Source organism: Mastigoproctus giganteus, chromosome 7 (assembly GCF_048544385.1).
Source record: "Mastigoproctus giganteus isolate SK-2022 chromosome 7, ASM4854438v1, whole genome shotgun sequence".
NCBI classification, from domain to species: domain Eukaryota; kingdom Metazoa; phylum Arthropoda; class Arachnida; order Uropygi; family Thelyphonidae; genus Mastigoproctus; species Mastigoproctus giganteus.
Window position 1 is genome coordinate 181,163,144 of NC_143581.1, and position 16,740 is coordinate 181,179,883.

Genomic DNA, 16,740 nt, shown 5'->3' on the forward strand with positions numbered 1-16,740 from the left:
AAAGCATGGATGTACATGTATGAATTTTGCATGTCTGGTCCTGCATGGTTAGGCACCGCGCACGCGCGCGTGTGTGTGTGTGTTGAGAGTGACCTTAGCCCTCAAAAAAAAAAAAAAAAAAAAATGTATGTTGTCTTATATTTGGGATTCTGTAATGAAAGAAGTGGAAGATTGAGAGCAAGAGGATGTCCCCTAAATTTTATAAAAAATTTAGTCTGAGAAAAATTTCATTTGGTATTCAGGGTGCTGTGGTCCTTGTCGTTCGTGTGCTGTCTGCATTTGATGAAATAGCTGTGTGATAGATGAGTATGTGTATATTTGTGGGAAGCAAGTGCTCCCCCCCCCCACCAACTCAAGACTGCAGGTTAGGGCAATCTCTGGGAAGTCCTTACTGTCCTTTCCCAGGTGGCATGGTATGGGACACTGACTTTGACTATAGCTGGTGTCAAGACTGCATGAAGGTAATCCAAATCCCCACATACAGCACCCTAACCCTGTGACTTTTATCTCCTCTTAATTCCCAAACCTCCTCCTCCTGTCCCAAACCTTTTCCCCTATTGGCCTACCATCCTAAATACCTTTTTGCAGTTCTTATTGCCCCACCCCTTGAAGATTGGGTTGCCTTCATTGGGGTGCTCCTTTTATCTCCCCTATTTTTCTGTTTCCTGGTGGAAAGCCTTCCTAACATCCACCTTCTTTCTTTTCACTTTTTTCCACAAGCTCAGTCTGTCATACTTGTGCTCACTTCCAGTAGAATCTTCATTTTTTTTTTTTGCAGGCCCTTCCTGGTAAACTTACTGCAAGTCAGGATTAGCTCTGCCAGGGACATGCGACACCTACTGACCCAGCCCACCTCCCCACAGTATTGGAGAGGCAATGTTGGGACCTTGGTTCCCCATGGCCCAGCAGCTAAGAGGCCAGAAGAACAATATACTAACACAACCCAACACTACACTATGCAAATGCACAATAACTCACACTCATCTGGCCTTTACAGAGTTTGTATTACATCTGAAAAGCTATAAATGCAGAATTGGGGGGAAGACTCCAGTGCCGCTTGACCTGTAACACTATGCGCTATATCCATAATATCCCCCAGGCCTTTTCATTTTCCACTACCCTGAGTGTAGTACCACATTGGCACTATGTGGTACCTTGCATTTGTCAGTGTTCAACTGCCATTTCTCAGCCTATCTGCCCAATTTTTATAGACCATGTAATAGCTTACCTTGATTACCATCATTAACCAACCTGCCAACCTTTGTATCATCTTCAGACTTAGACATTAAGCCCGATATACTTAATGGGGATTTGGGCAAAATCCTAGGAGGAATCGAGGGATACCTGAAGGACAGGAGGAAAAAAATTGTTATAAATGCTCACTTTGCAGAATAAACAAAGGTTATAAATTGGGAGCTTTGTGGTTCAGTGTTGGGGACACTCTTATTGGAATGGTAATGATGAGGCAATAAAGAGTATGTATGATGTTGAAATTTGCAGATGATACGGCGGTTGGGAGGGTGATTATCAATCAAGTCAGGCTGAGAGCTTCTTCATAATTATTTGGAATAGCTTCTTGGATGTTTGTTTGTTTGTTGTTGTTTGTTATTTGGTTTTTAGGAGCATTAGCAACTAAGGCCATATTGCTCTGCGATATGCGGTGGTCATTCCCTGACCTTTCCGCATCCTCCGTATTTGGTGGTGACGGGCTCGAACCCCGATCTAATCAAGAAGCATGTGCTATGTACTGCTGCTCCTTCCCACCTGGCTACGGAGGCGCTTCTTGGATGTAAGAGCAGTTATGTTGTAAGAGTCGACTTTTGAGAAATAATACTAGGTGGATAGAGCTGAAGTATATAAATGAGGAGACTTGGGTATTATGATATAGTCAAACATGAAGATTAGCTTGCAGTGCAAGAAGGTGGTCAGGAAAGTACACATTGTTTTATCAATGATTTGTTTACCATACCTTTGCAGCTTTTTGAGAGGGTCCAAAGTTGGGTGACCTGTCAGGTAAGAATAGTACATGCCTATATGAGGAGAGACTGTGAAATGTGTTACAGCTTGGAAACTAAGCATCCTGTGAGGAGGTGGGAATGAACAACAGTATAGAACAAAAGTAACAGGGAAAAACTAGACAAGCTCTCCAAATGTTTGTTTTGTCAGCATGTTTTTAACCACTATCATGAGACTGGGTAGCCATTTTGGTGATGTCAAGAGTATGATAAGATTGAATGCTGGTTATGTAAACTTTTTTTTGTGCATTTTTTGGTTTACACTGAAAGGACAGAATTTATGGGATACCCAGTTCCTGGGGAATGCGACACTGTCACTCCTCTTGTTACTGGATGAACCCACGGCAGGTATATGGATACACTGCATTCACATAAATGGTAATTCAATACCAGTATGGATAAACGTTGTGAGTTAACCAAGTTGAAAGAGGGATAATAGTGGACGCCCGATGCATGGGTCACTTTATTGCGGAGGTGGTACAGAAATTGCACTATCTATCCCTGTTCAACAGTATCAAGATCAACAGTATCAAATGTATTTTTAGAAACATTGCTGTTAGCTCTACATTCATTGGTCTTTAACCATCTGTCAGGAAACACTTTCCCAGGTGATTCGATTGCTTTGGGCTGTTTGTCAAGTTTAGATCATGGTGTCTGATATTCCTGCTGTCAAGTGAGTGCTGTGTTTAACTTTTGTTGCTGATGGTAGAATTTTCAATAATGTTAACTTATGCTACAAACTCTACAATCAGATAGTAACTAGATTTTTACTCAGTGTACAACACCTAGCAGAATTAAATGAACAGTCAATGTACATAAAAAATATATTAACATTACCAAAATACACTGAATGAACAGAAATCATGGGATACCTACCTAGTAACGGGTAGGCTCACCTTTTGCCTGGATAAGGGCAGTCACACGGTGAGGCATTCAGTCCAGTAGTTCATGAAAGTGCTCCACAGGTATTTCCATCCATGCTTACTGCACTGCTGTCCATAATTCTGTCCGTCCGAGCATTGGAGGATCCAATGCTCAGACGGACCTTTCCACAGCATCCCAAAGATGCTCCACGGACTTCATGTCTTGTGAACAGGAAGGCCATTCCATCGTAGTAAAATCTGCAGAATGCTCTTCAAACCATGTTCTAGTCACCATGGCTCTGTGGGGAGGTGTATTGTCCTGCTGGAAGAGTCCATTGCCCTATGGGTGCACGATGACCATGAAGGGATGCAGATGGTTTGCAAGGATGGACACGTAACTTGGACTGTTCAGAGATGCGTCTAGGCATACCAGAGGTCCCAACATGTGCCAGTTGAACACCCCAGACCATTACCGACTATCCATCTGCCAGTCGGTAATGGTCCGCCCGCTCAAAATAACTGGAAATGGCACTCATCAGACCAGGAGACCTATCTCCAATCATCCAAGGTCCAGTGCCAATGTTCTTTCACCCAGTTGAAGCATAGTCTTGTGTCGTGGTGTTAGCAACAGGACTGTGATGGATTGGCGTCCTCTCATAACCTATTGCATCTAATGATTGCCTGATGGTCTTGGTGGAGACATTTCTGGCACCTCCCTCATTGAAAGGGGTGGTGATTTGTGCCACTGTCGCTCTCCAGTTGACTGAAACATTGCGAGACGTGTGTCAACAACCACATTCATCCATCATCTTTCTCCGCCCATAGTGCTGTCCACGATTAGATGTTATTCCAGATATGGAGTCTTCTTGATACACTCTTGATACTGTTGAACGGGGATAGTGCAATTTCTGTACTACCTCTATGATGAAGTGACCCATGCCTCGGGCACCCAATATCATCCCTCTTTCAAAGTTGTTAACTCATTACATTTATCCATACTGATATTGAATTACCATCTACATGAATGCAATGATGCAGCATACTTGTATACCTGCCAAGCAGTTGGTTTGTCCACTAGCAGGAGCAGTGTCAGCATCATGTTGCCCAGGAATCAGGTATCCCATGAATTCTGCCCTTTCAGTGTATATTATTGCATAATTTATATAAAAATGTTCTTTTATACAAAAAAAACCTAATGCTTCCTTTTCCCATAGACTCTTAATTTTACTCTTTCAGAATTTACATTCATTAAAACTTTTGGGAGAATGACCCCTATAAACCACAAAACCTAGAGTAAACATTTAATACCTTGTTATCAACCATAATTTAAATGAATTAACAATATTTTCACATATATTTTTGTTTTGCTTTTTCTGAAGAATATACATTATTAATCTGTGGTTATATTTTTTTTAGACATGGGTAATCCAGTATTTATGCTTATATGGACTACAACTCCCTGGTCACTTCCAGCCAACCAGGCAATTTGTTTTGCAAGTAATGAAAGGTGTTGTAGCAGAAAATATTTGTTTATAGTGTTATAGACATTAGTTATTAATCTATCTGGGAAATAATTAACCAAACATAGCATTTTGAATACAAAATACAGAGTGCTCTTCCAAAGGTTGCTTAAAGTTATGACCTTTTTATATTCATCACAAGTGTGCAGACAGTATGGTGCATATTTTTTCTGATCCTCCTTCCTCGTAACACAAAATGTTTTATTCTACTTACTTTTGAAATAATAACTACATTCTCATTTTTCTACTTTGTTTTTCACAGTATTATTCTTTACAGATATGTTCAATGTTAGAAAACTTTATCCTACACAAAGAGTTTTACAGGGTTTCGTATTTGTGCTCTTTAAGGCCAGGCATTCCACCTGTTCTGTTATCCACTGGAACTACAATCAGTGACGAACTGTTCTAGGATCTCATCCAACAAGAACATATCCACAACTGATATCCAAGTGTCGACTGGGTTAGTCAGGTGGGTAAAGTGCCTGCCTGGCAACCCAAAGGTCATGTGTTCGAATCCCGCCTCGGGCTTGGATCAAAGTACTGCAAAAACCTTGGGAGGTGCATTATGGCCCCAGAAGCCAATGCAAAAAAAAGATATCCAAGTTTTGGAGCACCCAGAGAAACATCAGAATATGAGGATTGTATAATTTACTAGATTGTCTTCTAAGAGAAAGGACGAAAGAGATGTAAATTCATATTTTGGCCATCCGTTGTCAAGAAGTACCATTAGTAAATAACTGGAAGGAGGATTGCATAATGCCTCCCTATGACCACATCTCATTTTGTGCAGCAACTTCACTGGCATAGAGATAGAGCCATTTGGAATAAAGAACAATGACAGATTGTCTTCAGTGATAAGCCCAGATTCTCTTGGTGAAATTTTAAAAAAGGATCTGTGCACATTTGACACCCAGGTGAAAGAGGTGTATACCTGCCTGTATTCAGTTCAAGGCATACAAATTCAATAAGAGGAGTCGTGATATTGATTCCTTGTGCTAGACCGGGGTTCGAGCCCGTCACCACCAAATACAGAGGATGCGGAAAGGTCAAGGGAATGACCACCGCATATTCCCGGAGCAATATGGTCTTAGTTGCTAATGCTCCTAAAAACCAAATAACAAACAAACAAACAAACGATTCCTTGTGCTTGATTGTGGTATATATCTTTTACAATAGCTATTAAAACTGCTTTTGTTCAGTGTAATCTCACAAGTTGCTGTTGCACTGAAACCCTATTTAGACCTATCCTTTTGTCATTTCTCCAGAATTTCTCCTTTTGTCATTACATAACCCTTTATTCCAACAGGGCAATACCCAGTCCCATACTTTTAATGCTGTCAGAAGAAAGTGTCCGCTTTCTTCTCTGGCCTTACTGGAACCTTGGATTTGTCTTATATTGAGCATATCTGGAACATGGGGGATAACTTCGGCCATGCCTCAACTGTCCCATGCCATTGCAGTTTCAAATTAACAGTTAACCTGGGCAATCAGGCATATTACTCAAGAGGATATCAGGCACCACCTTTTTGACTCAGTGCCAAGAATCAAGTTCATTACATTGCTAGCTCTCTGCAGATATGGTGTTATTAGCAATAACTACAGAGAGAGAGAGAGAGTGAGAGAGAGATGCTGTGATATAGTAATAGAAAAAAATGTAGTTAGAATGAAGTCTCTGACATAATTGCGTTGCTTGATACGTGCAATGGTCTTGTGGACACTCAGTGTAAAGAGAGAGAGAGAGAGAGAGGCACTGTAATACAGTAATAGAAAAGAAAGGAAGAAAGTTACAGCCATATCAGTATTTTATTACACATTAAGTTTGATATGGATACCAAGGAGCTGGTTAGTGGTTTTTGTAGCAATGTTAATATCCGAATGAAAATTAAATATATTATTTCCATCAGATTGTAAGTAAAAAAAAAATTATGACTATAGTAACACTAATAATGACATACATAAATTGGTTATTCTAAATGGATATTCGAATAAAGCAAACATTTTTAAAAGAGAAATATTGAGTATTGGAAAGTAAAGTGAAAAGTCACAGAAGAAAATTTGTTTTTTATTTACAGTCAAAGGGGCAAAGCATACTCAGTTTGATGAATGAATATTCTGGTTTGTTCCCTTCTTGAAGAGCAGTCTTGTATATAAAAATTTTAACCATTTCATTATTAAAGTTTTTGTGTTGGAACCTGTATATTGAGATTGCAGAGAGCACCAGTGACTCCGATATTTTAATGATACCATAGTAAAATTTCCTGATGCTACTTTCTGAGGAAAGCAGGCAGCTTGTGTATAGAAAAGAGAAACCAGGTTATTTTGAATAGATTTGGTACATATAGGAGTGATACCATGGCTGCATTCATACCATTTAATTCTTCTGTGTAATGAAGTTAACATCATTTATCAATCTACACTCAGGTAGGTCAGATAAAGTCACATGGGTGCAGTAAGGAAGGAGTAGATAGAATGATAGTAGTAACATGAGAGTGAAATGGCTTCAAAAAGTGAATTATAAATAATAAATTATTATTTACATATAATAATAATAATAATAATAAATTATTATTATTATATGTGTTCTACTTTATTTAGTATAATCTGTTCTATTTTTTTAAGTATACCCCCTGCCTGTTCCTCAAGGGAATAGGTAAGCCAGTCAGCTGTCCAGCAGTTTCATTGAAGATTAATAAACAAAATAAAAAAATAATATGACAGTGTCACTCATTCATGAGTTGGATTTAGGAAATAAAGTTGTCATTGTTTATTTGGACTTCAGTGAAACATTTGACTCTCTCTTCAATGAAAGCTTGCTACATAAGGAGAAACACATAGCTAGGATCATGGGCAACATTCCTAGCAAATCAAAATGCAGTTTTACACTTATAAAATAACAACCCCGAAAATAACTTATATAGTTGAGGTGATTGCATTAAAAAGCAGTAAGGAAGAAAGGGTTGTTTAAGTTATAATTCAGGTGTAGTGAAGTTCTTTGTGAAGTTGATACTGGGGGCAGGTATGGTCCATAATATCCTGCTGATTTATCTATTGATTGCATTTAGAGACATTGTCTTATTCCTTTGTGTTTGTTTTTGACTCCTTTATGAATCTGGTGACTCTTTGGACAAATGCTCTCTATTTCACCCTATCTTCCATTTTATTCTGCAACTCTTCCAAGGACATCCCAATGGTTTGTTTCATCCACCATCGGCGCCTCCGTAGCCAGGTGGGAAGGAGCAGCAGTGCGTAGCACACGCTTCTTGATTAGACCGGGGTTCAAGCCCGTCACCACCAAATACAGAGGATGCGGAAAGGTCAGGGAATGACCACCGCATATCCTGGAGCAATATGGCCTTAGTTGCTAATGCTCCTAAAAACCAAATAACTAACTAACTAACAAATAACTTCATCCACCATCCTTAACCATAATCAAGCAAAAACTATTATATGTTAGACATGTATGCAGGCAATGCAATTGCGCTTGACATAAGTGGAGGAAGATAAAACCTGCCTGTTCCTCAAGGGAATAGGTAAGCTTTATTTTTTTCAGACTGAAAGATTAATTTTCCTCAGTGTTTACAGTATCCTGAGCCACCTTCTACAAATGCATAACTTGAAGAAATCAGTCTATTTATTCTTCTTCTTCCTCAGGTCCAGCTTCACACCCATACATTAGGTAAAACCGATAAAACCAGTGCTCTTCTTAAAATGATCCTAGTTAAAGAAACATCCTTATCCTCCATGATCTTGGCCAGACTTGTCAGAAAATCAGAAGACCAATTTTGGTCTTTATTACCCAAAGTTGGTCTTCTCTTAATTTCTCTAGCACCTGTCTATTCTAGAGACCAAAATTATCTATCTCTACTTGATCGTCATCAATGCTAAATCCGTTGATCTTGATAACAATGCTCTTGTCATTATATTTATCACAAGTTCAATCTTCTTTATGTTTTAACATAAGTTCAATCTTATGTAAGTTTAATTTTGCATTCCCTTGTTTTACTTTCTTTAGTTTGATTTCTGTTTGACTTTCTAACTTGTTAGACCTTTTTGACTTTCATTTCTTCATTACTTTCAGCCAGTAAGGGGTATCATCTGCATATCTCAAATTATTTGTGCTTCAGCCTACAATCTTTATTCCTTCTGCTTGTTCATTCAATCCAGCCATTCTCATGATGTGCTCACTGCTTTAGTTAAAGATATGGGGACAAGATGTAGCATTGCCTTGCCTCCCCTTCCCCAGTTCAGCTACCTGTACATGGTGAGAAGACCTTCCATTGATGCTGTTGATCATTCAAACTAGCAACACTAGATCCAGCACCACAGTGCACTGCGAACCATTTAGCTCCTCAACCATCAAATTGATAGTTGAGGAGCTAAACTTGAACACACCACTTTGTACCCTGCTTTGACAAGACAAGTGATTCTGGGATGGCTTGCCCAGGATCAATCGATTAGTGGATTCTTCTGTAAGGATCAACTGTGTTATTGCCATGCTTCTACCCTCATGGTTTCAGGGGCAAGATTCAGGCTGATGGATGTTTGGATATGGTGACTAAGTAGCCCAGGCATCCCACTTCTAAGTGCATTTGTTGCTTGTCAGGATTTATTGCATCCCTTTGGGTCCTGTGGTGGACAGGAAGCCTAGGCACTGAAACAAAAACTGCCATGAATTCTGATAATACACATCCTTCCTCTGGGATCCCTACAAGATCCATACCAGAAAAACATACAAATAACCCAGATAATATCACTTCAGTGAAAAGAGTGAAAAGCCTATTGGGAAAATGTCAACGTCCTTCATACAGAAGGTTTTGGAAGAGCGGGCAGACTCCCCAAAAATTAGTAAATGGCTTCATTCTAGTAATTAATTTTTTATTTCATATGTAGGAATGGGGTCTAGTACCCACTAGAAATCTTATTCTGACCTTTAATTCCCCGTTTTCTAATTAAGTCAAAGCTGGTTATCTTAGCTGCTCAGTACAGCCATATGTACCAAATCATTTAAGGTGCATTAAGTGCTAGAAATATGGACATTTGCAAATCACATGTCATGGAGGCCCTTGGTGTGAAGCAAACAACCATGAAATCATAGCCTTTTCACCTCAAAACCTCACTCCAGCATACTAGTGGTGGTGGAAAGATTAAAAAGAAATACAGAGACTTAAAGCAGAGCTGAGCATATCATAGCAGGAGGTGAGAAAAGCAGTAAAACTAGTACATAGCAATAAGTCTATATATGCTCAAAAGGTTGCAGGGAGGTGTTCCATTAAGACATACAGAAATGACTGTTCCACCAAATAAACCATTTACTCCTATCCCCTTACTAAGTTTTCACACACAGAAAACTTAGTCAGCTGCCACTCCAATTTCAGGACCTCCTAATGCTTCACCACTAAAATCCAGTGGTGAAGAAAAACCACAGAAAGCTCCAAGCACCAAAGCAAAAAAAAAAAGCAGTGGATCCTGAGTTACGGAGGTACCTGAAGACTCGGTCTTGGAACTCTTTGCACAGGAACAAACCCAGAACAGTGTTTAGAGTACTCCCTGAGCACTTGGACAATGGCTGACACATCCATCAAGTCCAAATAATTGTTAAAATGCTTCAGTGGAATTGTCGTGGTTTCTGACAGAATGTTGATGACATTGAAGTTCGTCCTGCGATTTGAGAACGAGAGTAGCCTGTGCGGACGTAGCTTTTTGCCGCTCCTGGAACAGAGAAGTTTTCTGATTTATTTTCTATTTTATTAACTTAAATTGGCATATTAACTTATTTTCTAGAGTAGCTCTATATTCCTATTTACGATACTTAGTTTAAAGTAACTTAGATAGAGATTTTGTAGGTATTACTTAGTATCAGTAAGGGTATCAAATCCACTTGTTTACCGTTCGTAAATTGCCGCCATTGTTATGCGATACAAAATATTTCGAACTAGATAGCATAAGCTTAATATAGTATAGTATAGTACATAATATTGTCAGTTAATCTTGTTGAACTTCATTGTCAATTAAATTGTACTTTTAACTATACATATAATGACTTAGGTTACGTAACATAAATAATTAGTAAAAAATAAATAATTAATACTTAACTTGATACGGAAGTTATATAAAGGGATTTCATAGATAACACTCGATACTGAAACATAAATATAGCGTTATAACTGTGTTGGGATACAAGTTTAGGGTTTTAATTTTGTACTGAAATTGAAATTTTATTGAAATTAAATCGAAATCATGACTCAGACCAGAGCAGCAAAGCAAAAGGCTCAAGCCAATGGGAGTTCTGTGGCTCAGGGGAGAATTGAGGGAGCCAGTTGCCATCTGAATCACAGCCTATTAAAATGCACTACTTTCTTGATGTTTGTGGAGCAGTTGGGAACGGGACATGATACTGCCATGGGGGATGTCTTTGTGTGTGCGCAATGCAAGGAGTGTAAGGAAATCAGGCGACAACTCAGCGTTGTTATGGGCCTATATGAGAGCTTGAAGGACAGGGTGGATGCCCTCGAAGGATTAAAAGTGAGGGCCCATCAAGCTCTCAGCTGCACACACCAATGCTAGAGCTTGCACTTGGTCATCACGCAACACAACGGCAGCCCCCAAGGCAGAATGCGCTGGTCCCAAAGGAACTAGTAGTTGTGGGTGACTATTGTCAGGGAAATGGGAAACATGCTTTGTAAAAAGGATAGGTTGAACAGGACCAGGGTATATCTGCCAGGGGCAACGGTTGATGACGTTGTAGAGCAGATATCATCTTTTAAGGGCACAAAAGGTGATATAGTTGTACACGTTGGCACTAATGATATTAAGAGTAGGAGACCACCGGAATTACATAACAAGTACAGGTCATTGTTGAAAAAAAGCCGTGAATTAGAGTTGAATTTGAAAGTGTCTGCAATTCTGCCCAGACATGATAGGAGGGAGTATACGACGAGAGCCTTGTCGATCGATTCGGTCCTGGAAAGGTTGTGCAAGGCTCAAGGGGTAGAATTTTTTTCAGCCTGGTCTGTACTTGTTAACAGGAGAGACTGCTTCTACAGGGATGGGATACACTCAAATAGAAAGGGGGCAAGAATGTTTGCTGATGCTATCGAGGCAGTGTTAGGTGGGGCGGAAAACTGCTAGATTGGGGGGATACAAGGACTAATAGATTAACAGTAGCCACTGGCAGTGGTGAAAGTGATTCTTGCACTGCTTCTATTGGAATGAGCAGCATCCTGGAAAATAAGATGCAGGATATTTCAGAGACTGCTGGGAATCATTGGGGTACAAGTAAACACATGGGTTGTGTTAGGGTAGCTAAGAAAAAGAACAGGTGCATGTATATTTGTGTGTACACCAATGCTAGGAGTTTAGTAAATAAATTGGATGAATTTGAGGTATTGCTCAAAACATCAAAGGCAGATATTGTTGGGATTTCAGAGACATGGTGTCACACAGATATAAGGAATGCAGAACTGGAATTTGGGGAGTACAATGTCTACAGAAAGGATAGACAGGATAGGAAAGGAGGAGGGGTTATGCTATTAGTGAAGAAATACATAAAATCCAAGGAAGTGAAGCCAGTTGACATCGCTGGACAGTGCAGTGTCGAGTCAGTTTGGTGTGACATAAGCATTGGGAGATCAAAATTGAGAGTAGGAGTGTGCTATAGGCCTAATGACTCTGATGAGTACAATAAGAAACTGTACAGGGAAATAGTGGGCCAGTAAATCAGAGAGTCTTATAATGGGAGATTTTAATTTCCCAGATATTGACTGGAATTTGGGGGCTGGTCACTCACACACTAGCAAGGCTTTTGTGGATTTATTGGATGATTGTTTTCTACATCAGCATGTTCGGGAGGCAACTAGAGGGAGGAATACTCTTGATTTGATTATCGGCAGTGATTCTTCATGCATTAAGAATCTGCAGATAAATCAGCCACTAGGGGGCAGTGATCACAGTGTGCTGAAGTGGGATTTACTCAGAGGTAACTACCATTAAGGGTAAGGGGAAGGGTTATTGCTTTCGTAAAGGCGACTATGATGGACTGAGACAGGATTTAAATTCTATACAGTGAGACCAACTGATGATGTTACCAACAGCAAATTCAAAATGGGAAGCATTAAAAGAACTTATCTTGGAAGCTACTAGGCTTTACATATCAAGTAAGAAATATTGTTCAAGGTTTAGGCCTAAATGGATGTCAAATGAACTAATGAGACATATGGCAGAGAAGAAAAATGCATGGGATATATATAAATTAACACGTGACACAGAAGCCTATGATAGTTACAAGTTGATCTGTAACCAAGTTACAAAGGAGGTTAGGCAGGCAAAGGCAGATTACGAGAAATCTTTGGCAAATCATGCAAAGAAAAACAGCAAAGAGTTCTTTACTTATGTAAAACTCTAGAAGGAAGGGGATGAATCAGATTAGACCACTTGATATTGATGGGTCAACTGTTGATGATCCTGCTCAGATTTCTAACAAACTAAATTAATATTTTGCATCGACATTCACACATGAGGAGTTATTCAGCATGGGGAATGCCAGAGGTGCATTCAACTCTGGCAGTAAGCTAGAGAATCTTGTAATAACTGAGAGTAAAGTGGAGGAGAAATTGTTGAAGATAAACACAAGAAAGGCACCTGAGGTGGATGGGATCTATCCAGTTATATTAAAGGAGGCAGGAAAGGAAGTAAGAAAACCCTTAGCCATAATTATGAGAGCTTCCTTGGACTCAGGGGAAGTACCCATGGACTGGAGATGTGCAAATGTGACCCCAATTCACAAAGGAGGATCAAAGGCTGACACAAGTAACTATAGATCTGTGAGTTTAACTTCTGTTCCCGGAAAGTTAATGGAGGCACTGGTTAAAGAAGCACTGCAGGATCATTTAGACAAGACTTCAGTTATAGCTCGGACACAGCATGGTTTTGTTAAGGGGAAGTCTTCCCTGACCAATTTGATTGGATACTATGATGCAGTCACAAAAGAACTGGATGCAGGGAATAACTTTGATATTATATACTTGGATTTTAGAAAAGCTTTTGATACAGTTGCACATGGAAGACTGCTGCACGAATTGGAGCAGTGTGGCATTGGAGGCAAATTGCTGCTATGAATAAAGGGGTGGTTGAGGGTGAGAAGACAGAGAGTGGTAATCAATGGACACTGCTCATCGTGGACTAATGTTATTAGTGGAGTCCCTCAGGATTCAGTATTGGGTCCATTATTGTTTTCTGTATTTATAAATGATATGGATGATGGTATATCAGGCTTAATGTCCAAGTTTGCAGGCAATACGAAGGTTGGCAGGGTTGTCAAGGACACTACTGACACTATGCTGCTGCAAAAGCATCTGGGAAGGTTGAGCAGATGGGCTGAGAGGTGGCAAATGAAGTTTAACATTGAACATTGACAAATGTAAAGTACTACATATGGGAAACAGCAACCTCAGAGCAACGTATCAACTCTGTGGTACTACACTGACAGTGGTAGAGAATGAAAGGGACCTGAGGGTGGTTGTGCAGGCAGATATGAAGTTCTTTGAGCAGTGCAGATGGGCTGCAAGAGTAGCTCATGGTGTATTTTCAATGATATATAGGAATTTTTCTAGCAGGGATAAGGAGGTGATTATTCCCTTGTGTAAGGCAATGGTCAGGCCACACCTAGAGTACTGTATACAGGTCTGGAGGCCTCATTTCAAGAAGGATGTAGAGCTGCTGGAACGAGTACAGAGAAGGCCAACAAGATTAGTGAATGGAACAAAGGGGTGCTCTTACGAAGAAAGGCTTAAATTTTGTAAATTACAGTGTCTGGAGACTAGGCACCAGCGAGGTGATCTGATAGAGGTGTATAAAGCCTTGAATTGTTTGTGCATGCTCAATGCTGATGGGATTCTTCCTCTTGCTCAGAATAATCACCTGAGAGGGCATAAATTCAAATTAAGTAAAGACAGATGTAGGATAGACGTGAGGAAATTTGCCTTTAGCCAGCGGGCGGGTGGTTGGTTGGTTGGTGGAATAGACTTCCATCCCTTGTCGTGGAAGTTGATAGCCTAAATAAGTTTAAGGCTCAGCTGGACAGGTATTTAGAACAAACAGAGGGGCGAAGTGGAAGTGGTTATTTTTTATTTATTTATTATTATTATTATTATTATTATTTTTTTTTTTTTGGCTGATGCTGCATAAGCTTGCTTTCTTGCATCAAATGCCTCTGCTAATGCTAATTCTCCAAGGTACAAGCCAGTTTGCCTATGTGTGCAAGAGACATATTAAATGGCAAATAAGGGCCCTACTTTACAGATTGTCAGCCTGCTTTGCAAAAGCAGAATAACACATGGACCTGCTCACAGTGAAGTAAGTCACTGTCCATGGTGGGCAATCATACCTCCTTTCTAAGTAATTTCTCATATACCTCCAGAAGTAGTTGCCATTTGTCTCTTTCTAAGAATGCTCTTAACACTATGTTCTGTCTGTTTGCCAACTATGATTGGCACCTCACAGGCAAACTATGATGATCTCATTAAGCAACTTCCTTTCCCTGATATTTTATTAGGGAATCTCAGTGACACAATATCCTCTTGGATAGTGCAGATACTAATGTGTGGGGCTGTGTAATAGAGTGCATGCTTGAAAATAATGACCTCTCCTTTGTAAACGTGGGAAAGAACACTCTTTTTTTTTTTTTTTTTTCCTCTTGCATACCATACATTTTCTGCCGTTGATCTCTGTCTGCTCTCCTTTTTCCCTCCCTTCCTTTGTTCACATAGAAGATTGAAGACAGTCCTTATGGTAGAAATCACTGACCTTTGACATCTGAATTGGAGTAAGTTTGATGAGGTTGACTGGAATGTCTGCAAAAGCTGCCACAGTTTAATATCACAAGAGTCAGTCTGGAGCCTGTCAGTGATGCAGTATCATATATCACCAGAGGCATTGCAGTTGCAATTCTCACATCTACCAGATTTTTTAGTGGAATTCAGAGTGCATAGCAGGAAGGTAAGCTCAAAATGAGATGGGAGATATTCTGATAATATCTCACCATAAAAAAATTTAATATCCTTTAAATGTGCACATGCCAAAGCATGGAATATTCAACATTGGTGCCAAAAGGAATCTTGCATCAGTTTTGCTTACTCTATAACTCAGTCTACTAGCTCAAAAGTAGTCTGGGATAAGATCTGTAAAATGAAGGAAAAAATATCCACCATGCCCTTCAGTGATCCTCAAGCATTTATAGATGTGCAATTGCATACCCTACTACAGTTGCAAATGCTATCGGGCAGTGGTGGCCAACTTAATTTGTGATGCGATCTACTTTTTTTCTTAAAAATGTGCTGCTATCTCAAGAATTTCATTGCACATAGTTAAAAAAGTTAATCAACACATATTGAAAAATTTTGTTTATAAATTTTAAAATTAAATACAATTCGGAATTCTCATTTTAAATTCATACGTATTTAAATTTTTAATTTATGCGAAATTTGTGTCTTCATGTCATCTGCCAAGCTTTCAAAATTCGCGATATACTGTGATAAACCAACCATAAAGAATCTTCTGTATGCAAGTCCATAAGAGTAGAGCGAGTCTTTGTTTCAAATACGAAAAAGCCAATTCACATAGATATGTGGAACGAAAACAGGAATTTAAAAGTTCACTGCATTTTTTTTTACATTTGGGTACTTTTCTCAGCAAACATATTTCCAAAAGTCTTCTTCTGATGATCTGGCTTTTAGGAAGATATCGTTTCAGATTGTAATAATTTCATTTTTAAGTAATATTCTCTGTGTGAAAAATCTCAGCAATTTTTTCTGCAATTTGTTTCGTACCTAAGTCGACATTAAATGGATAAGAAATATATCGAACAATTTCTTCAATCATTTCAAAATCATCCACAGCTTTCTCAATTTCAAAAACATATTTCTCACTATTAAATTTAAAAACAGGATATTTTTACAAATGATCTTGCATATTCATAAAATGATCGGATTTTTTTTCTTTGAGATCCATAGCCATGGCCAAAAATTGATATTTATGCAGAAATACTACTAATCAGTGTATTGAAAGGCCATTCTAAATTTTCTTTTTTTGGATATAGCCATGGAAGCATTGCAGACCAAACAACAACATTTTTCTTTTATTGTTACAAAAAAGTATTCTAGATCCCATTCTTGATGAAAATGATATGTTTTGCTCTTTATCATAGTATTAATTTTAAATCAAAGGTTATTAAATTAACTTATAAGTATTATCCAGTTATTAACAGTTATTAATATTAAGTAAGCTAAATAAGAATTTGATACATACACTGTGCCCTCCACAAAGTAACTGCATGCATTTTCACTGGAC

General features: G+C 39.0%; 1 protein-coding gene across 1 annotated transcript in view; it reads left to right on the forward strand.

The window, feature by feature from the left end:
* The window catches only part of IleRS-m (Isoleucyl-tRNA synthetase, mitochondrial), a 403,472-nt gene that overhangs the window by 162,077 nt on the left and 224,655 nt on the right, over positions 1–16,740 (forward strand). Inside the window, exon 8 of the mRNA XM_090378489.1 lies at positions 4,295–4,385. Within this exon, the coding sequence (XP_090234615.1) occupies positions 4,295–4,385 (91 nt within the window). The remainder of the gene's footprint in view (positions 1–4,294; positions 4,386–16,740) is intronic.